The sequence below is a fragment of the Chelonoidis abingdonii genome, chromosome 14 (genome assembly GCF_003597395.2).
Source record: "Chelonoidis abingdonii isolate Lonesome George chromosome 14, CheloAbing_2.0, whole genome shotgun sequence".
Taxonomy (NCBI): Eukaryota; Metazoa; Chordata; order Testudines; family Testudinidae; genus Chelonoidis; species Chelonoidis abingdonii.
The window spans coordinates 21,472,301-21,494,689 of NC_133782.1; the positions used below are offsets into that span (position 1 = coordinate 21,472,301).

The following is a 22,389-nucleotide window of genomic DNA, read 5'->3' on the forward strand; positions in this document are numbered from 1 at the left end:
TTTGACCTTCCTTGTTCTTCCTGGGTGAGAGGTGCTGCTAAGAGGAAGCGACAAAGAGTCCTGCGGCACCTTATAGACTAACAGACGTATTGGAGCATGAGCTTTCGTGGGTGAATATCCACTTCGTCTGACGCAGCTTATGCTCCAATACGTCTGTTAGTCTATAAGGTGCCGCAGGACTCTGTCACTTTTTACAGATCCAGACTAACACAGCTACCCCTCTGATGCTAAGAGGAAGTTATCTCTGGATTGTAGTGTCTGCAAAGCCCCAAACCCAGCAATCCTCCCCTCTTCAAGGAGAAATAAAAATTAACATGGATAAGCTGCTATTTTAGTGCAATGCAATGGACAAGCTCCCCCTTCTGTTCTGCAGTTGAATAACCATCCCAGCACTGTCCCCAACAATGGTGGCGCTCTCATGAACGGAAGGTCAGATTCTGCCACTCTAACTTCATGCACAAGTAATAACATGGACTCAGGTAAAGACATTTGTTTTGGGACTCAGGAAAGCCAGTTTTAGTTGCCACCTCTGTCACAGGATTCCACTACGACCCCAGGCAAGTCGCAATCTCTCTGGGCCTCCATTCTCCATCTGTAAAAATAGGGAGAACAGTATTTCCCAAGCTCAGTGGTTTTCAGCTTGTGGTCCGTGGGCCCTGGGGGGTCCACAGACTATGTCTGAGATTTCCAAAGGGGTCCGCACCTCCATTCAAAATTTTGTAGGCGCATGCAAATGAAAACAGATTGAAAACCACTGCTGTAAGCTCACATAAGTATTGAGAAGATAAATACATTAAACCTGGTACAGATACTACTATGAGGGATGCCATGTACATAAATAGATTACACTTGTACTTCTTGCATAGCAACATGCTGCACAACATGAATAAGGCTGGCAGATCTTTACTCAATAGGAGTCCTATTAATTGAGTCATAAGAAAACAAATCAGCATTTGCTCTAAGCTAGCGTATTTGGTTGATGTGTGCAGTTTGACGGCCGCTGTATTCCTCTTAGTCCCACCCCAGAAGTGGACGCATGCACAGTGTGTGCAGGTAGACGCCTTTGGGGTAGAAGGTGGTATGCAAATATCACAAGATACTCAAGATGGGATCAACCTCGAACACCAGAGTTCCCCACTCACCCTGAACTCTGGGAATGTCCCAGTCTGGATCTAGATCTGAACACAAAGGATTGAGACCCTCACTAATAAATATCTGCCAGTCGATACAGAACAAAAGATGTCTACAGGGGCAGGATCTTTACTTTTAAGCTCCTACGATATTTTGTGCACCCAGACGATGTCAGTGTCCTTTTAGCAGATAGGCTGTGCCTAGGAACCAGCTCTTTGTTCCCAAACCCTGCCAAGTTTGGTTCAGGTCAGCTGTGAGATGAGCAATATAGGCAGCACATGGGGTATGCTCCCCTGTGCCGTAAGCGCTTAAGATACTCCGTGTGGCTTCGCTGTGGGTGCTGCTATTTCCTGCCTTAATCTCTAGATGTTGCTGCCTCAGCTTCATTTCTGGCTCACGTGCTCTGTGTCTTGTACACTCCAGCACTTGGTAAACCCCACCCCAGCTCCACAAATCATTATCAAACAAAGTGAAACACGTGATGTGAGGACAGAAAAACAGATTAGGACCCCTGCTAACTGAAGCCAGCTGTCACACACAACAGGCATTTAGAGAAGGCCTTGAGCGGGAGGAGAGGGTGCTCAGAAAAGGGTCTTCCTCTCCTTTCGCCCTGACTCTGCGTGCCCTGCCCCCACATGCAGCATTCACCCAGTGCACGTCCAGCACTAGAGATAGCGTTCCCAGTTAGCTATACAGCTCAGGAGGGACTTTTTTGAGAGGGCTAACTATTGATTCCAAACCACACGACTCAGCTCCTCAGAGCGGAGGGTCCTTTATCATTCCAGTTTATAACTGGGGAGAGAACTGTTTACAGGAGGCTCAGGAGCGAGGAGACCGTCTTATAGTCCAGTTTCGTGCATCCCCCCACCAATGCAATGAACTGGCTTGGATCAGCATGCGTGCGCCATGAGCCCAGGAGATGGTGGAAGGCAGAGAACTTGCTCAGCGATCACTCCATTCCTACAGAGAAATTTACAAAATTCCTTTCCAAATAACCTGCTTTTCTGCTGGGCTAACAGGCAAAGCCTCATCAGGCTGCCTCCGAGTGACTAGGTGATCCAAGAAGCTGAACGATAACAAGCTTTCATTAAGCCCAAGTGATGCCCAAAGCAAAGGAAGTAAAGGGACAGGGACAGTACACACAGGCATCTGCTCTGAAGAGAGCTAGGGGTTTCCGTCACGCTTGGCTCAGGCTCAAAAGGCCAAGCCTGTGACCAGGTCTACACTAGGAAATTAGGACAGCATAAGCACATCGCTCAGGGGTGTGAATAATTCACGCCCCTGAGCAGCGTAGTTAAGCTGATCTACGTCCCCACGTAGACAGCGCTAGGTCATCAGAAGGATTCTTCCATCCACCTAGCTGCTGCCTCCTGGGGGGGCGGATTAACTACAATGATGGGAAGCCCCCCTATTCCCCAATGGGAGTAGCCACTATCTGGCTGGTGTAGTTCTTCCAGCAGGACTCAGGGAGCAGGGCCAAGTTGGGAGACAGCATGAGCGAGTGGAAACGGCACCCGCCTGGGAGTCAGGGGACCTGGGCTCTAAGTCCTGGCTCTGCCACTGATGTGCTGGGTGAGTATCCTCTCCCAGTGCCTCTGCTGCCCCTCCCCCTCCATCTGTCCTGCCTATTTTACAATGTAAGCTCTTTGAGATGGGGACTCTCTCTTACTATGAGTATGTGCAGTGCCGAGCACGATGGACCTGCAGTCTTTGCTGGGGCATTTCAGTGCTAGTAGAATAGAAACACACCACAAAAAAGCAGCAAACCAGGAAGTGCCCTAAACCCCTTGTTCGAAAAAACAAGCAAGCAAGCAGGGCCTGGGTCCTAGACCTAAGAGGCTGGGGTTTGTTTTGTACAGCTGCACTAGACACCAGGACTGGGAGCAAGGACCTCCGAGTTACAAGCTCAGCTCCTCCATCAAAACCAGGTGTCCTTAAGCACCTGACTTCACATCCCTGACTCAGTTTCCCCATCTGGGACAATGCTCATTTACCTGACTCAAGGGGACACTAGAAGGGTTAAAGCACTTTCAAGATGTAAAATGCTGTATAAAGACTACAGGAAATATTAGATTTAAATGGAATATATATACGTGCGCGTGACGTGAGGGAGAGTTGAGACTTTCTACGAAACCCACCACCAGGATTGAGGCTAATCGGCAGACTTAGCAGTAGAGCTATAGGTAATTTATGGTAAATTTATTCAAGGGATTTTCCTGTTCTCCTGATGGCTTTTCCTCTAATTTGTTACTTGAAGTTACTCTTTGACTAGTTCTCAGTCTTGTTTGGAGGCATGTCATCATGAGTACTCCAGACAGGAAACTCAAGCTCTTCTTAATAAGGTACATGCTATGGTTCTGTTCCCTGATTGGATGAGCTGGTACAAAGGGAGGCTTCTGGGGCAAATAGGAATTTGAAATGTGTTCTCCTACAAACACTCTTCAGTGCTCGCTTAAGATTTGCTGCCTCTACAAATGCTCTCGTCAGGAAATTCATGGCGAGTGAACGTGAGAGGGGGGATGAATGCAGACGAAGTGGCAGTGCTTAAAAAAGTGAGTGAATCCTGCAAAAAAATAAAATAACCCAGCACACCTGCACATTTGTTTTGTTTTGTTTTTAACAACAACATCTGAGAGATGTGCCTGGTCTATTAAATACATGTAATCAGAGCTTTCACTCAATTTAATAAAATCACTAGAAACAACATAGGTGCAATAGGGTGACACCCTGATACACAGAGAGACGTGATGACAATATTCCTGGGCAGTCTCTCTTTGCACAAAAGCTCCCTTTTGTAATGGCTACCAGGGGTATGTGCAGGAATTTAAATCTGACTGCTTTTGGAGGGGCATGTTCTGTGCCCTTGCTGCAGCCCCGGGGAGGCGGAGGAGCTCACTCTCCCCGCAGCGGCCCTGGGGGCCAGAGGAGTTCTGTGCCCCTGCCAATTACTGGGGGGGTACCCCTGCTTGCGCTCCCCTCGTCCCCGTGCATGCCTCTAATGGTTACTGTTTTGTTTCTGATATTTACATGGCAAGGATTTGTAAACCTGTTAAAGCTTCCTAAGTAAATAAATAGCACAGAAGTGAGTGAATTCTCACTGAACATTGATACAGCTTTCACCCCGCTCAGCAGAGACCGGGGAACTGATTAGCCCCGTCATTTCTAGACTTTGGCAACACATCAGAGTTCTCCCCTAGTGCAGCTCTCCTGGGGTCAGTAATGGTGGAAGCTTCAGTGTAGAGAGGGCGCCAGCATTTTTACCACCATGGCAGCTAGACTTGCAGGGTTGGGCAACTAAGTGGAAAGAACACCAAGCACGAGCCCCGCGTATACTACAGCATCCATCACTCCCGCTGCTAGAGGAGCTGCCCCAATTGTGAATGATGGGGCTCAATTTTGCCAGTGCCGATGTGCACCTGGAGAGAATCTCTCTGGACCAGGTTTAAGGCAATGCAGGGAGGCCTGTAATGGTACCTGCCATCCTGTGGCTACACAGAGGACTTCAGTCCTCTGGGACTGTCCACGTGGCACCATAAATGAGCAGCAATGGCTTGATCCTCACATCAGCAGCGAAAACTTTCCCTGACTTAAATGGAAGTGGGATCCAGCAGATGTCCTGGGGCTGCTGGAAGAGTCGGCGATGGGCCCAAGGTGACCTCTTCCACGCTGTACTTGAACCTTCACTCTTGACCCCTTCCCTCCTTCTTTCCCAGAAAGATCACTACTACTGGGGGGCGGGGGTGGGGGGAAGGAAACAAAACCGAGGGAAAGCAGCAGCCAAGGATTTGCAAGAAGCACAATCTTGCCATCCCTCCAGCAGCCCCGTGTCACTCTTCAGGGCGGATGGTACAGCGGTAACAAGATCAGAAAGGTCCTGCAGAGGACAAAGACTGATCAATAGAGTGACTCTGACACAGCTCTTCATCTCAGCATCCCCAGGGCTTGGGATTGAGGGGCAGCGGGGTAGGGAAGGAAAAGAAACCGAAGCACCAGGTTTGATTCCAGGAACTGACCACTGCCAAGGAGCAGCACCGCTCTCTCCAGAGCCCAGAGAACCAGACTGCAGATACTAACACCTTGACACAGCTAGAAGCACGCAGTTCACTAGCAACGCAGCACTTGGCATTAGGGGGACGGGGATGGGGCCGTACCATCCAACAACTGGCAGAAGAGACATCGGGAGCATGCCAGCTATGCCTCTGCAGAAATACTCTGGGGCTAGTCAAAGGTGTGGGAGAGGGTCAACACTGGGACCATGGTGATCCTAATTAGGAAGCCATGACAGCAGCTCCAGGCATCAGTGCCTTTAAAAGCAGCTCGGAGAGGATTTTGGTTCTTCGTTTTGTTTTGGTTTTGTTTTTTTGTGGGAGGAGGGGGGAGCAATTTAGTGCTGTGAGAGCTGGTAACTTGATAGCCTGGGAGAATGACTCCGTCTGTTCTCAGAGCAGGTACTGCAGGGGAAGAGGTAGGGCAAGACATTGAAAAGAAAAGTGAGGAGAAGTCAGGAAAGGAAAAACAGCCCAATGAGTAAGTAAAGAACAGAAATAAATTCTGACATTTAATGTGCATCTTGCCAAGTCATGTCCAGCAAATGAGCAAACCCCAACAGTACTGCAGGGCCTGAAACTACTTTTAAATTCTTGTTTTGAGACCAACTGGATTTTGAGCTCACCAGGCCCCTGTGTGTGACTTGCCCAGGTCATGCACCAAGTCAGGGGCAGAGCTAGGAGCAGACCCAGGGTCCTGACTCCCAGCCCCTGCCCTGGAGACCAGGGCTTTTCAAACTGCCAGGCTGCACCAACAGGAGCTTCTGGATTTGTCCCCCAGCTCTCTCCACTGATACCTCCTCACCCCCACCCTCTGCCCCAATTCCCCACCTCACCGTACCCTCAGCCTGCATGAGGCTCAGTTGTAGTCAAAGGAAGGGAAAGGGTGCTCCAAGAGGCTGGGCAACCCCTCAGTGTGGTGCTGTACCCAGAGCCAAGTGCTGGGCAGAGAGGCATTTGTGGGTGCTACGCTCTCCTTAACACCTCAGCCAAGATGCCACCCTCCAAAACCCCCGGCAGCCTCATACTTTCTTATCAAAACCCCAATCCCCCAATCCTTGCTAGGCACAGAGGGTTGTGGAATCAGGGTGGGGCACAACAGGAACCCAGGTGTTTTCTAAGTCACAGGTGTTTAGAACCACTGATCTAGCCTACACCAGCATGAGAATCAATACAATGAATGATGCTGAGACTTTAGAGCAAGCCTGTGAAACAGATATTGGTTGAAACAACAATTTAGAGGTGAGTTCTGCCCTCAGCTGCACAAGCGCGGCAGCCACTAAGATCCGAGGGCAGAATGTGAACGCTTGATCCACTACGTCCTCGAAGCAACTGAAACTTATCCTAGATACTGTGGCATCTGTCCGGAGGTAGCGCCCAAGCACCTCACAGACAAAGCCTCCCCTTATCCTTGCAAGGTAGTATTGTCCTGCCCATTTTACGGGGAGGGAAACAGGCACAGAGAAAGTTCCGTGACTCGCTCAAGGTCATAGACCAAGGCAGAGGCCAGATCAGAGACAGAGCAACAGTATGAGACAGGAGAGGAGCAAATATAAGTAGATACAACACAAACAAGCGACCTAGTAAATGCCGAGATTTTAAGATTCACTGATAAACTGAGCTCTTACTAGATATTGCCTGAGGTAAACGAAGGACAAAGGCACTGAAGTGGGGGAAGAGAAAGGACATCAAAACCACATGGCTTTTGATCATCACCCAGCCCTTCACCCAGCATGTAAACAGGAAAAAGCCACTCAAACAACACCCTCTAACCGGTCTCTAACCAGTATCTCCCCGTTGAGATCAAACTGACCCAGCAATCTGCCTTGATGTCTTGCCAATTCCAGACCCAAGCGAAATCCTTTCAGGGAGGAGAGGTGCAGGAAAATTAAACAGCCTTTAACAGGAATCAAACCTGACAGCATCAGCTTGGAAATCATGACATGTTGATGAGCAGAGACCAAGGAAGGCTTGGTCTCTGCACAGCTTGGGCATGAAGAGGGGGAGGTAAATGACACAGCTGGGTGTTTAACATTTTATCCCTCCTAGTGGGAGAATATTGATTTCCTTTAATGGAACTGAAGTGACCATGATCTGAAGGGTCCACTTCAAGATGCAATTAACTGTGCCCTTTAATTTAGGCCAAGGAGATTATGGTACAGCCGGGCTGGTCAGCTTCTGGTTTTAAGCCAAATCAGACTTTTGCTGTAGTGGGTTCCTGCCATAAACAGATAGCTATGGGTTAATGTTTCTTTTACCTGTAAAGGGTTAACAAAGGGAACCACACACCTGACCAGATCAGGAAACCGGATTTTTCAAGGCTCAGGGAGGGAATTTTTGGGGTGTGTGTCTTTTGTCTGTCTCTCGGCTATGAGAGGGTTCTTCCTATCTTCAAAGCTTCTAATCTTCAGTTTCCAAGTTGTGAGTACAAAGGTAAAAAAACAATAGGCTTTTATTGTTTTTTTGTATTTACATGTGTGTAGTTTGCTGGAATGTTTAAATTGTATTTCTTTTTGAATAAGGCTGTTTATTCATATTTTTTCTTTTAAGCAATAGCCCTGTGTATTGTCACCTTGATGCAGAGATCATGTTTATGTGTTTTTCTTTCTTTTTATATAAAGCTTTCTTTTTAAGACCTGTTTGAGTTTTCTCTGGGTAGGCTAAGGAACGAAGGGAAGGGAAATTCTCTTTGTGTTAGATTTACGGAGGGTGAATCTGTGCAGCCTCAGGGGAAGAAGGAGGGGGGGGAGGTAAATTGCCCTCTCTGTTTTGCATTCAAGGAGTTTAAGTACAGTATCGCCCAGGATAACCCAGGGAGGGGGAGCTGGGGATGAGATAAAGAGGAGACAAGGGGAGGAGGTTGTTTTCCCTTTGGTGTGAGACTCAGGGCCTCTGAGCATTGGGGTCCCCCAGGGAAGGTTTTGGGGAGACCAGAGTGAGCCAAAACACTGGAATTTTTGGCTACTGGCAGCGATATCAGATCTAAGCTAGTAATTAAGCTTAGAGGGTTCATGCTAGCTTCTCAGTTTATGAACGCTAAGGTTCAAATCTGAGTAGGAAGCTACGACAGTTCCTTTCTGCCCTTATACAAACAGACGCTCTGCTGAAACAGAGTGCAAAGGAGTTTCTCCCCAGCATCCCTACAAACAGGCCCCAAGTTACCACTTTCCAGTCTCTGACAGCCACAGCTCAAACTCTGCTGAGACCATAACTGAAGATGCATCTCTCAACCGAGCCCCTAGTGGACACAGATGCAGGGTACAGAAGTCACCATAGATTCTGGCACAACTAGCATTTTTAGCACAGGCCCAGGACTGGAATATAAGGGATGATGCACGTCAGGACTGTGGAGGCCACTGACAGAGCTGGGAGCAGGGCAGTACTGGATTATAAATGGGGCTGCAGCAGATCAGGACCCAGGTGCAATGGCAGGTTGTGCTCCTCCCACAACAGACTCTCCTTGCCTGAGAACACCTTATCTGCCCCTTCCTTGTGCTCCCACCCCGGGTGCTGTGTACTGGATTGCCCAAGAGAAGCGCCGCTGTTGCAGTGGGTGGTGGACGGAGACGTAGTCGCAAATACAACTGGTTCCTCACCCTGCTGATGGTTTTGACGCTCAGGACTAAGGCCTTGAGCTGGAACAGCAGTGGGCTGGGAGCCAGAGGAGGGATGGGAACATGGGGAGGCACAGCCCACCGAGGACGCAGTGTTTGTACGTTCTGTGGATAACTAGACCTCTGTCCACCTGTGTGTCAGGGACAGTCCGGACAGCTGTGGGGCGAGACTGAGAGGCACTGGCAGAGCCTTGGTTAATGAGGGTCCCCCCAAGTGGCCACGCAGCACCAAAATCACTTTAAAAAACTGCACCTATTTTTAAACAGAGGAGTGTCTGGTGTGCAAAGGTGGGGGAGGTATCAGCAAACCACATTTAAGCCATTTCCTGCCCCTACTCCTCTGGAAAAATGTTGTTCACTGAGGCCCCAGTTCTGCCAGCCAGCTCTATCTGAACACAGCTTTGTGGCTGCACAAACCCAGCCGCAGACTTGAACAATAAGCTCTGTGGAATAGAGGCGCAGGTCTTTTGACCTGTAATGTGCCAAGCACATTTTGGGGGGCTGCATTTAATAAAGTGATAATTGCACCCACAAAAACCTCATCACTGAGCTGGAGAAAAACTGAGGCCTGTTTCATGTGGGGAAGTTCTACACAAATCTCCGTCCACTTGAAAGACTCACCCATGTCTACTCTGAAGGTCTCCCAACCACAAATTTTCCAGATATGGAGGTTGAGAGGGAATTTATACCCACTGTAGACTTTTCTTGTTCACAAATAAGACTGTTTATTAAAACAACAGGCCATATTCTTTGCACAGCTATGTTGACTTCGGCAGAGCTGTGCCAGTTTACATCAGCCAAGAATCTGACCCTCTAACTTTTTTAGGAGTGGATCTCTCTTTGCAAAGCCACTTCGCACCATGGACAGATCAGTTCATTCCTCTGGAATTCTGGCAATGGAACGTCCCTATTCTGATGCACCGTATGTGTAATAGCAGGACAAAATATTGCAAAGTTGGCACTCCAGATTTCTAGAGCCACTTCGAAGGGCAGAAGGAGAGAGAAAAAACACATCGAGATGTAGTTTAGCCACCAGCACCCCAGCTGCACAAATCATGAATTCCAGGACGACTGAGTTCCCATTTAGAGCGAGCCAGAAAATGTTTTTTTCGCCCGCAGAAAGTTGCTAATGTTTGGTGACACTCTAAAGACATTTGCAACAAAAAGTTAAAGCTTTCTACAAAAAGCAAATGCTTGTCACAGAAAAATTAGTTTAATCAAAAACCTGATTTTCCAGCAAAAAATGTTCAGATAAAAAATTATTGACCAGCCTTACTTGAATGGCCAATCCCACTGCACCTCTCTCAGAGGCCTCTATCCTGCACTTTGCATAGCTAGTCAGCACAGCAGTGCTCCTGCTCCACTTGCCAATTCAGCTGGGGGAAACATGTTCATGGAACAGAATCAGGGAAGCAGCAGAGGAAATTATGAGATCTTCGCCTCCACTTACATGCAATGCAGGATACAGATACTAGATAAAGGATGTATTAGATTTAAAAATGTTATTAAGATGTTTAAAAAAAAGTGAATGGTACCGAGTTTAAGGATAGAAGTTTCTTGTTATCAGGGAAGAATGTACAGATTATCGAGGGGTGAGATGTTCTGTTTAAAATAGGGCAGTGTAAGGAATACATAATCTGCAATATCCCCGATTGGCAGTAAAAGGTTAACGGCTCAAAGTACAGACACAGATATGAGGGTACATTGTTCATACAACGGCTGTGTTCAGGTGTGGAGTATAAAGAGTGAATACAATGATGAGGATGGATTGACCCTTACTTGGTGAAATTTAACGTTCAGTGAGTTTATGGTTCAAGTTCATATGGTCCAACGGACAAAGTCTCTCGGTTCCTTTCTCATAGTCGATGCACAATGTCGCTCTGGCTCACACCTCCTGATACTGTCGGTGGCCGGTGACATGTTCGATGTAGACGTCCCTGGTATTACACTGGTACTACTCGTGATCCTAGCCAAAAGGTCGAGAAAGCGATAACAGGCATCCCAAATGCAGAGAGACATGCTAATAAGACTGCCACATGCACATCTGCTTGGAGGTCTTAGATGACGACAGGGTTTTGACAGCATTTTCCATTTGCCAGTACCAAATGCCACGGTGTGCGAGTCTGTGCATGTGTGACGACTCCTCCTCCCCCCTGAATACATTCTCTTTTTCCCTGCCCTCCTCCAGAATGTCACGAACGCTAAAGGCACACTCTGGCATCATCAGGTTTTTACTTAATAAACAAAAGTTTCCCCTTAAATGTTCCAAGCTTGTTTTAGGGAGAGATGTTCAAAAGCATTGAAAGGATTTAGGAGCATGAGCCCCACTGACTTCCAGTAGGACTTGTTCTCCTAACTCTCATGGGTGCTTTGAAAAAAAAACCCCTCCCCTGACAAAGTAATCTCAGGATTCTGCTTCCCTTGGTTGACTCGTTTACATGCGGGTGCTCTCTGCTGCAGCAGAATGAGAGCCAGACACCTTCTCCAACACAGACAGGCTCCCATGGGTCTCCCTCCAGTTTGACCTTTACAACAGGTCCTGCCTTATTTTCTAAAGAGCTAAGATATGAAAACTTAGGCTTAGTGCACTTGTCACACTATGTCCTACAGGCAACCCCGCTGTCCCACATGAGCACTTTATTGCATCCCCAGGGTCGCCAGTGCAGCTTTAATTAAATCCAGACTTCTGCAAGGAGATGGTTTGTGATGCTCCCTTTGACTGATGGGCTTCACTGCATCTTGAGTTTGTTACCACACAGTTTGGGGAATGGCAATAGCTGCCTATCGGATTGGTCACCTGGAAGGAAGGTTTCCTGGCTCCTTTCAGCATTGTTTTATGGGCCAGACAATATGGGCACCAGGACTTCTAATGCCTCAGTTTTAGCCTAAGCGATGTCTTGCTTTACCACAGAGAGATCCAGTTACATGCTCACATCGATCATCTGTGACCTAAGTTGCTAAAAAAGTTTTCAGCGTGCTTTGAAAAAAATCCCACGTGGCCGCTAGCAATCGCCATGCAGCTTGTGATCACAGTGCAGCTAGCTAATGGGCGCTGGGAGCCCACAAAGTGGCTTGGAGGGGCAAAATACAGCACCTGTTCAATGGCAGACAGCAACCCTATGCAAACAGAGAGAAAGAAGAATGCCAATGGAAATTCCATGTCGCATTCAAAGGAAACCATCGATGTCCAGTACACACACTGCCAACCTGGAGTTTGGCCAGAACGTACCTGTTCTGCCCTGGGATCTTTAACAACCACAAGTGGTCAGGACCTCAGGTTTTACCTCTCAGCTGAAAGATGGCACCTGTGACAGCAATGCCACACCAGCCTGGCGCTGGGGCTGCAGATCAGAGAGAAGAGGGTTACTTACTCCTAGTTGCGAATTAGCGGTCTCCCCTCCAGGCACTGACCTATCCAGATCCTGCTTAGCATGGACAGACACGACTGTAGCACAAACTAGCACAGCTGTGAACAAAACCCATATGCGGCCAAAGCAGAGATTTATTTATTTTTATTCCATTTTATGTTGTTTGATATAGTTTCTCTCTGGTGTAGAGAAAAGAATCAGCATCTCTCTTATTGGCAACTCCAGGAGACCCCAAAGGATACAGTAGCCGCATAAAGGATTTCCCCGGCCTCTACCCCACTAAGTCTCCCTGCCTAATGGTTCATTTCATTCTGTAAAGCTGTCATATCGCCCATTTCACACAGGGCATGGAATGCGCTGCAGCAATCTGCATGAACTGGAATACCTTTGTGGAGTCCCGAGAACCACCTCTCTCCCCCTCAACCGCAAAGCTCTTGTTACTACAATTCTGGAGATTCCATTAGTTCCACGCAGCTTTGAGAATAGCGCATTGGTCACGTTTTTTTCTATCATATTCAGTACCCTGGGTTCCAGTTTGATCTCTGCCACAGACTCAAGGACAAGTCACTCCTCTCTACGTCCATCTCCCACCAGAAAAATACCCAGGAGGCTTTTTTGTCCACCTTTGGGGAGGGCTAAGTGAAATAAGGAAGAATACCATTAAGTACATGGCGTCAGTAATACTCTCTTTTGCCCTGAGGTTCTCAAAGCACTTCAGAGTTATTCGGTAACCATGCCAGTCTGTTGGCATAGATAACGAGTTACTCTTCCCATTCTACAGATGAAGAAGCTAAGGCACAAAGCAGTCAAGAGGTCACACAGTGAGTCAGATGACTGGTGCAGGGATCCAAGACTGTTTAAGGTTAAAAGCATGTAAAAACTAAACCTAGTGCAAAAATCCCGACTGAGACATAAGCTACTAAAACAATCAATGCAAAAGAGAAATTGAGGCAGGCCTGCATTTCAAATCCAGTTCATTCAGGTTATATTTACTACAATGTTCACATATCTGACAGGCAAGACTGCACATTTCTATATGACAGAGTCGGACAAACATAAACTCTATTTGCATCTGCCCCTGAAAACTGGGAGTAAAGTGACAGCCACTGACAGCTAATAAGACTTTGATTCCTGCAGCACAGGGCCTGCAGCACCACTTCTCAGCCAGCAGGGCTTAGAAATTAAACCTGGCGCTTTACAACTCAATCATCCAGGAGCCAGGGAAGAGGGAGAGAAAGTGACGAGACCAATAGAACAGACATGCAGTGGGCACAGCAATGGTGGTGGTGGCACATGTAATACAGGTCTCTCTCTCCCCTGCTGTTCACCTCTGAAAGGCAACCCGCAGAAGGAAAGCCTGCAACCCCTTCTTGGTCCCTCTAGGATATCTAGAGAAGGCCTGAAAAATGGACGGGAGGGAGACTGTTTTTGAAAGGCTTTTAGAAAATAAGTCTTCTCTAGCCTGTTCTTCCCAAAAGACTGGATGGAGGACAAGGAAAAGTAGCCAGATGAGGACACCACAGACAAGCAAGTGCAATCTGACTGAGAGGGGAAGTAACTTAATCAGATCGTTTCCATTTTTTTTTTTTTTTTTTTTTTTTTGAGACAAGGGTGCTTCTTTGCTCACCCACATTTAAACACAAACACCTCACTAAGCAATTAGGATAAAAGGTCTGTTTGGTAAAGATGGAAATACTCCTCTTGCCCCTTCAAATAATGATTGAGAAAATTCCCAGCTCCCATCGGAGAACTCCAGCAAAACCAGGGGTGACCTAATCAACTATGCCTGACACTTAAGGTAAAAAGACAGGCAGAACCTCCTGGCACTGAAAAAAACAAAACTTTTTTTTGGTGAGGCTTCTTTACCCATCACAAAGCAGCATCTTTGTCACCTTGACAAATAGCTGGTAGCAGCTTCATGAGCCACATGGGATAAGATGTGTGTTGCACAAACAGTATCTGTACAGAGGAGGGAGGTGGTTTATATTTCTCATTCTGAAGGAGCCATTGTGATGCAATGGTTGAGCTGTGTTCTGTTTTACAGTGGGGAAGGTGAATACTGAGACTCACTGTTTAAGGGTGCTCTGAAATCCACATTCTTACTCAGATTGTCTCAAAAATTGCTGTCTCTCACGGAAATCCAAGTAGGGTTAGTGGTCTAAATCTGGATTTGTTTGAGCAAGGGGCTCCTGAGATACACACACTCTAAAAGTCACATTATTTCAAAAACCTATACAATAGTTCTTGTAATTTTTTGCACACAGCTGAGGCTCAGACTATGACACTGATCCTCCCCAAACTGATATGACCCACTTGGGACTAGTCTCATTACACTTAAAGCAGGAGATCACCCTGTTTGTTTTATAGAAAAATAAATATATCTGCTCCAAATTCAGTTCAGTCTCAGAACAAACCTTGAATTTTCCAAGGAGTTTCAAGACAAACTCGTTAGTTAAAAAATGGCCAAAGAAAGTTTCACATTCCGACTTATGATTTTTGAGCCCCTACAGATTAAGATGTTACAAATGTGCACTTGGCAGGAGTACTGTGGGGTCTGTATTGATTAACACCAAGAATGAAGAATTAAGAGTTCCTCTTCATAACAGATAGCCTGATGCACCACAATGGGCTGACAACCACTTTTTTATGATCAGATCTATTAGGAAGTATCAGGGGCTGATCTGTCAAAGATCATGATCTCTGATAAGCTGTAGAGGCGTTTGTCTTGAATTGAATGAACAATTTCATAATCACAAGGATCGTGTGTGAAGTTGCTCATCGAGAAAGCAGCATTTCGTAAAGCTTAGAGCCAGCTGAGATATTGTGGCTGAAAAAAATATTTATTGATAAATGGTCTGTTTGCAAAATCTCTCATTTTTGGAAAGGGGAGGCTGCCATTTTGCAAATTAAACCCTTTTTTGTTTGAGATGTTTGATCAAGCTCCCATCGGTGGATTCTGATCTTCATCAAGAGCAGCAGAGCTCTGGAGCTAACTGAATTGTTAACAGTAGGATCATCAGTGCAGCAATGGCTCCTCCCACACAGAAAAGGTTCTTCGTCATAGAGCCCAGCTGGCTGAAAATTCTATTCTGCCTGAAAGAAACTGTTTCTTTGTTGGAGATGTTAACTAAACAAAGCCCACACCTGGGCAATTAACACACCAAAACTGCCGGTCAGTTAAGGTTGCTCTTTATATAATATACCCAACGCAAAACCTACAAAGCAAGGAAATGAAAAGTTTTGGGTACCAGCAATACATTCCCTCTACTCCCTAGCCAGACATTCACCTCTCCATTAGCATGGTAGCCTTAACTCCACCCCCACAGGACTCCAGCCTTCCTGCAGAAACTTTCCCAAACCTCCTGTATGTAGTTTCACAGGACTGTGCTGAAGGTAGCGTGTGAGGAAGTCCAGTCTTTTCCATGGGGGAAACATGCAGATGGAATTTGGGGAAGAGCGTGCTGGCAGGCAGCCGCTGTGGTGCATTCTCAGCCTTGGGTCAGCCACAGACATGCGACGTTCTCCACTCCAGCCTTTACAAATGGGTTAGCTGTCTCCAGGTAATAGGCAATCAAATCCAGGCTACATTTAGGCACCTGAGTTAAGAGTGCTGAGCACCTCTGAAAGTCAGGCCACTTTTACGTATCTGACTAAATAGGGATTTAGGAGCCTAACTCCAGACACCATGTTTAAGAGCGTTGGCCTGTTAGCTCATGTTCACATAGCGCCATTCACCTCAGAATACCTTAAAGCACACTCAGGCCCTGTTCTTGTGACTTGCTGAGCACACACTGCACCCATAAGTACGCTCAATACCTCACAGGACTGGGCCCTAAAAGAGCACTTCAACCAGGAGGGAAATGCGGCCACCTCTAAGGTGGAACAAAACTAAGAACGGGTCACAACACTGCAGACCTCAGGGCAGAACAGGAATAATGACAAACGCAACTACAAGAGGAGCTTGAGGAGGCAAAAATGTAACCCAGCTGGTACTAGGGGAGGACCCCAGTGCTAAGAGTGCTACAATTGTGAATCACCACCAATGGTCAGGACCTTTCTTCAGCCAAAGGTGCAAGGCCCTCTCCAACCTGGAGGTCATAGCCTCAAAGTCAGTTGCTAAGCCAGCCGGAAAGACGAGCAAGCTACTACAACTGCCACCCATGGAAAGCCTTACACAGCAACACGGTGCGAGAGGATGAGACCTGAGCAATAGCGCAGTACAGCTGCGCTATCTGCACCACTCAAATCCACGCTGTTACAAGTCCCCACTTTCCTACAAGTTATTAGTCTGTTATTAGGGTGACCAGATGTCCCGATTTTATAGGGACAGTCCCGATTTTTGGGTCTTTTTCTTATAGAGGCTCCTATTACCCCTCACCCTCATTTGCTGTCTGGTCACCCTATCTGTTATCCACCCCAGCTTGGTTCTTGGGAGAGTTGTGCGGGGGAAGGGTTTCCCAGCTTTACCCATCAAACTCAAATGTCTGCAGGGAAAAGAATTCAGGCCTTCCACATTTCAGGCACCTAAGTCCGTAATTAGGTGCCTAAATGTAAATGCCCTGAATCTCAGAGGCCACTGAATGCAATGGGGGCTGCAGGTGCTCAGCCACTCTGAAAAAATCAAGCCACTCTTATTTAGGTGCCTAACATTAGAATCACCCATTAAAAATTCTTTTATTTTGCAAGAAGCTGAAGGAAGTTTGTTATCAAACAGCAAATGGTCCAGCTTGGATCCTGATCCTTCAAAGATTTATTGTGCCCCTGCTTAAATTCACACATGAATAGTCTCTTCAAAGTCAATGGCATTACTTCTATGTAGGCGTTTAATCAGGTGCCTACATCTTTGCAAGACCGGGGCCTTAAAAAATCTGAAAAATCCAGGAAACTTTAACGGACATGGTTTGTTCTTGAAACTCTAATATATTGTTATTAGAAGGGCAAGAATTCTCCTAGACAGTCCCAAACCGTTTTACCTACTTGCTTAAAGCAAACAAACCTGTCTACTGGACCAAGGCAATAAAACAAAACATTCATTGGATACAGTTAAGAAAAAATGTAATAGTGTTAAAAGTCAACAGGAGCTGTGCACCTAACTCCCTTGGGCCCCTTTGCAAATTCCAGCCTAAAATTAGGTAAGGATCCCCAGCACTGAGCTATATCGACAAGTCTCTAAATTGTTGTGACTGTGCACTACAGAAACGCTGGCATATTCCACCCCAGAGAAAGCTGCATTTCTGTGGCGAGTCCAGCAATCCCTGGATGTGCAGATTCTGTAAGTCCTTCTGTGATGCACTCAGATGGAAGATGCTATTGAAACAAGATGTCATCCTGCTCTCTTTTACAGTTGCTTCAGCTACCTGAACGATCTCTGCAGCCTCTTGGCATGCACACAACTCAAGAACTCAGCCCTTTTCAGCCAGGAAACTGTCATTTCTATTTCCGTCTAACACTTCCCTTTCTAGTCTTCTCTCTGAAGTGGGAAATCACATCCCACCATCAGCTCTAACTGTTGCAGTTAAATCAAGCCTCTCCCACCTCTATTAACCAACCTTACCCCCAACATTTATTATTTGTAATGCAGTAGGAGCCCCTGTCATGGACCTGGACTCCACTGTGCTAGGTGCTGTACAAACCCAGAGCAAAAAAACAAAACAAAAAAACCCCCAGTCCCTGCCCCAAAGAGCTCACAGTCTAAGTGTGAGATGAGAGACAACATACGGATACGGACAGGTGGGGGGGTACAAGGAAATGATGAGCCAATACCGGTCAGCATAACAGGCAGGGGTCTCAGTACACCAGCAGCCCGAAGAGCTTTGTACGCATCACGGCCAAGGGGAGTTTTGAGGGTAGGTTATGAGGGAGCTCTGCAATGTTTACAGGGAGCACCTCCCAAGTGTGTGGGGGGCCGCATAAGAGAAAGCACGGAGGTCCCTGTTTGCAAGTGTAACTGGAGGCTGGCATCGTGGGCCAAGCGCCGCCAATCGCCAACAGCTTGAAAGTGAACGAGAGACGAGAGGTACAGTGGGGACAGGCCGCGAAGGGCCTCGAAAGTGAAGAGAAGCAGCTGAGGTTGGATGTGACAAAGAAGGAGAGTCAGGTGATGTACCCATTATCCAACTCCCTTTATCGTGCTAATAAAACAGTACCACGCTGCCCTCCCGGTTACAGTGCAAACGTGTTGCTTAAATTTCACCTATGCCCCTAATGCTTTTGGCGAGGCACGGCCGCAGGGCTCCAGCCATCCCAAGACTCTTCTTTCATAAGGCATTAGCCTAACAAATGGAAATAGGCTCTGCAGGAAAAGCAGCTCCACTGATATCTCTCTTGGCAATACTAAATGTTTCAAACCTCTGCGTTTTGGGCATCAAAACAGAATCACAATGTACTGTGAGGAGGAACTGTGATCTAGTGGCTAACGCATGGGACTAGGACAACCCATGGGTTCTAGTCCTGGGTCTGTCACTGACTCGTTGTAGTCATGATGCTCAATGAACTATAATATATATATGGTGATGAGGCAGTATAAGAATCTGTGTAAAACAGACCAGACCTTGCGTAAGTCACTTCTCCTTTGTGTGTTTCAGTCCCTGTTCCCCCTTGCAAAATAGGGATAATATTTACTCACCTTACAGTGGGGTTGTTGGACTTAATTAAAAAGGGCCCTGAGCAACATGGAAAGAAGAGGGGAGTTAATAGCAGTTTCTGAGCCCCATGCTATTCTTTGTGGGTTTACGTGCATTATTTCCTATGCTTTTCTCATTCTTGTCATTGTGTTAAAGAGCCATATCAAACAACAAGGAAAACTGACTGAGGTCCTGAACCAGCAAACAGGTCTGCTTATGGGTCTGCCTACACAGAGCAGCTTGCAGGATCAGGGCCAGACTATGCTGGAAACCCTGAGGCCCACTACACACAAAGTGTTGTCGAATGCACAAAGGAAACAAATGGAAAAAAAAAAAAAAAAGCGTTCTTCTCTCCCGCCTCAGGTGCTACATGTAAAAACAGAAGAGGGGTTTAAATTATTGGGTTGCCTTCTGCAACGCTTAGCTATCCTCTGCTATAGAGGTGCTGTTAGTAAATATATCATGGGGGAGGGGGTTTGTCACAGACTCCAACCTTATCCTACCTTTTTGCAGTCACTTACCAAGATGAAAGTCAAATAAATATCCGGCTTTCTAGAGTGCTATTTAGTGTCTGATTTCTACAGCTCCCATCACCAGAGTGGCTAAACACTAACACACACCACTCTACTTATGAGCCATGCAAACTGATCAAATAGCAGATGGTTAGCTTGCAGACAGACATGTCTCATGGAAGCAGAAACCAGATACCTTATCAATTATCATGCTGTTTCATGAAGGAGACAGGAGAGACCCACTCTCCTTTAGAATTCAATATTGATGCCCAGTTCGTACTGCAAACATTGCAGGGACAAGAGATATAAAGGATGCGCCCCTGACTTAGACCTAGCCTACAGGCACCATTCTTACTGGCACCAACTTCATACCAGACTACAGCCCCTACTAACTAATGCACATCAGAGTACTAGCCATATAATTATTACTGGCTATAATTAGATTAGTATGTTACAATTTAGCTAGCAGAGTTTACAAGAGGATTATAAATCATCAATCCACCACCCAGTTGTGACAACATCTGGGTATGTGCCTGCAAGAGAGAGAAATTGGTCACTCAATAGCTTATTTGACAGACAACCTGTCTTGTTTTGCAGATTCTTATCGAGCTCAAGGACAATGAAGAGCAGCAGGAGAGTCACTACCCACCATGTTAATTTCTTCACCTGTATTTGGCACGGAAATCTCTCTCTCCAGCCCTCCATTGTTTCACGTCTGACCTCACTGCAGTGATCAAAATCAGGGCTGGACCTACCAACTCAGTCCACAACTTTAAATACAGGAGTAAACAAAGCAGCGAACTAGTTAATGGCTTTAAGATAAAAATTAGGTCTACAGACAGTTTAGAGTTTCCATCTAAGTGGCTTGATTGCTGTCCTCCTAAGCAGGCACTGATAACAAAAGGAGTTTGTATCTCTACATGTAGTGTGATTCCCACACAACTAACAAATCAAAGAATGTAGGGTGTCTGTGTAGGGGAACTGAAACTTGCTAAAAACGGGGCAGAAGGTTAAATAACCCAATTTAGCTCCAAAGCCTTCAGCCTTTTTGGATCATCTGCTTTTGCAAATAAAACACAAAAATCTAAACTTCACTTTAATCCACACACACAAACACACACATATTCGGGTCCTCAGACCATGAGAACCTACCTTCACTACATTACAGCAGCAAGGATGGATTAAACATATTTTTAGTTTTTAAATCCTGAGGAAACAGGAAATCTATTTTTCTCTGGCAGCTCTGCTGAAGTTTTAGGAGGTGGGGTGGGGTGGGGAGGGAACATAAAATGGGCCAAAAGAGATGACTTATCAAACGATTAAGACCGATGTACTTCTTCCTCTGCGAGAAATGAGTGTTTATAATAAAACGGAATAATAGTGATTCCAGATGGGCAAGAGGCCAGAACGTGAAGCTAGGGAGAAAGGTACATGGCAGCTTTAGGGCCAGGAGTGGGTAGCACTACCACTTCCACACCAGTAGTGTAACGAGGAGAAAAAAATGCCAGGCACTTTTCAAAATAAATTGGCTAGGGAAACTTTCACCGCTGCATCTACTGTACAGAGATCCTCGCTTAGCCCAAACACAGCCTGTCACAGGGCCACCCTCACCCCCATGCGCCACAAGCCTGCCCCTCCATATCCACAGTCGGGTGTTTGGGGAATCAGAGGCAACAAGGGTTGTTTAAAAAAAGAGAAAGAAGAATCCACTTACTCGCTCCTTCTATTTTCTCCGACCCTCTGCTCCAAGTGATCTGCCTGGTTTCTAGCTTCACCTGGAAAGTTTTCCTCTCCGGCCTCTGCGATTTTTTAGAGTAAAACAAAGTCATCACGGTGCCAACTTCCAGACTCCTGCAGAGGTGAACCACCTCCGCTTCGTTCTGGACACCGGGTCCATTGGAAAAGCCAGACGCCATCGCGCCCCTCCGCCTCCACCTCGTTCCTCAAAGGCGGCGAGATTTCCAAACACCAGGGATCTGCCCCTCACTCGTGGCACTCGGAAGACTTAAAACACAAACAATCCAAGAAGCAGCTTCAGTTCATGGCTCGCCGGGCAACAATCTCCCCCTCCTACGGGGGGGAAATGAGTGTTTATACTGGGGGAGAGCTAGAAGGGCGAAAGCAAACCCGGATCGCTCGTTCCCCCCGCTCTCCACTTTTCACTCCCCCCCGGCTGCAGAAAATCGCCTCTCTCCCGCTTTGAATCATGCACCATTTTTTTTCTCCTTCCCGAGCGGAGTCCAAAGCGAAAGCAGCCAGACACAAAGCATTCCCGAAGAGCCTGGCTCCTCCAGCAGGGTTTGGTTGCAAAGAGCGCGTGCGGGGGGAGGGGGGTTACTTGGTGGCCCGATTTGCCTTTTGTTCGGGGGCCCCGGTTACAGCCCGTCCCCCCCCTACACCGCCCCACACACGCACTGGCTCTTTTCCTCCCGCAGCTGGCGAATCTCTCTCTGCATCGATCGGAGACGGATCAGATCTCCCGAGAACTCAGCAAGAAATGGCTGAAAAATCCGGCAGCCTGCCTCAGTTTCACCCTCCAGGGCTCTTTTGTGTCAATTTCACCCACCAGCCGCAGCAGGGATCATTCCAGCTCCGACACGTGCATTAGGAAAAAGACCCTCGCCCCTCTCCAGCCAGAGCCGGGGGGCCGAGAATATGGCGCTCCCGGGGGGCAGAGAGCAAATCAGTGGCTGGGGGCTCGCGCTCCCATTCCTTCCTGGCCTCGGGTTTTCCGCCCCTTGCTGGTTGCCTCCTGTTTAGTGTAACCCCCCCGGGGGAAGTGCCATGGGGCGAGCAAGCTGGCAGAGGTGGTAAAATATTAAATTGGCTCTTCCCCCTTAGCCCGTCCCCTCCCAGCCTGCATGTAAAACAAAGCAGGGCAGAGGAGCCAAAGAGCAGCCTCTTAAAGAGACACCAGACTCCTTTCCTCTGGAGTCCTAACCCCCTCCCCCTCGGCACGCTGTTACCTTGCTGCCCGGAGTGTGTGGTCTCCGCTTTGATCAGGTCCACAGAGGGCCTCTTCTAGCAGGGAAGACCTGGGTGGGTATCAGCCATCTTCACACAGAGCCACATGTGCGGGGGGTAGGAGGGCAACA

At 47.2% G+C, this 22,389-nt stretch overlaps 1 protein-coding gene across 2 annotated transcripts in view; it reads right to left on the minus strand.

The window, feature by feature from the left end:
- PLCG1 (phospholipase C gamma 1) overlaps positions 1-22,107 on the minus strand; it is a 98,166-nt gene extending 76,059 nt beyond the window's left edge. For both annotated transcript variants that reach the window (XM_032767356.2, XM_032767354.2), the window contains exon 1: positions 21,009-22,107. In XM_032767356.2, the coding sequence (XP_032623247.1) occupies positions 21,009-21,210 (202 nt within the window). In that variant the 5' untranslated portion in view covers positions 21,211-22,107. The remainder of the gene's footprint in view (positions 1-21,008) is intronic.
- Positions 22,108-22,389: the final 282 nt, after the last annotated feature.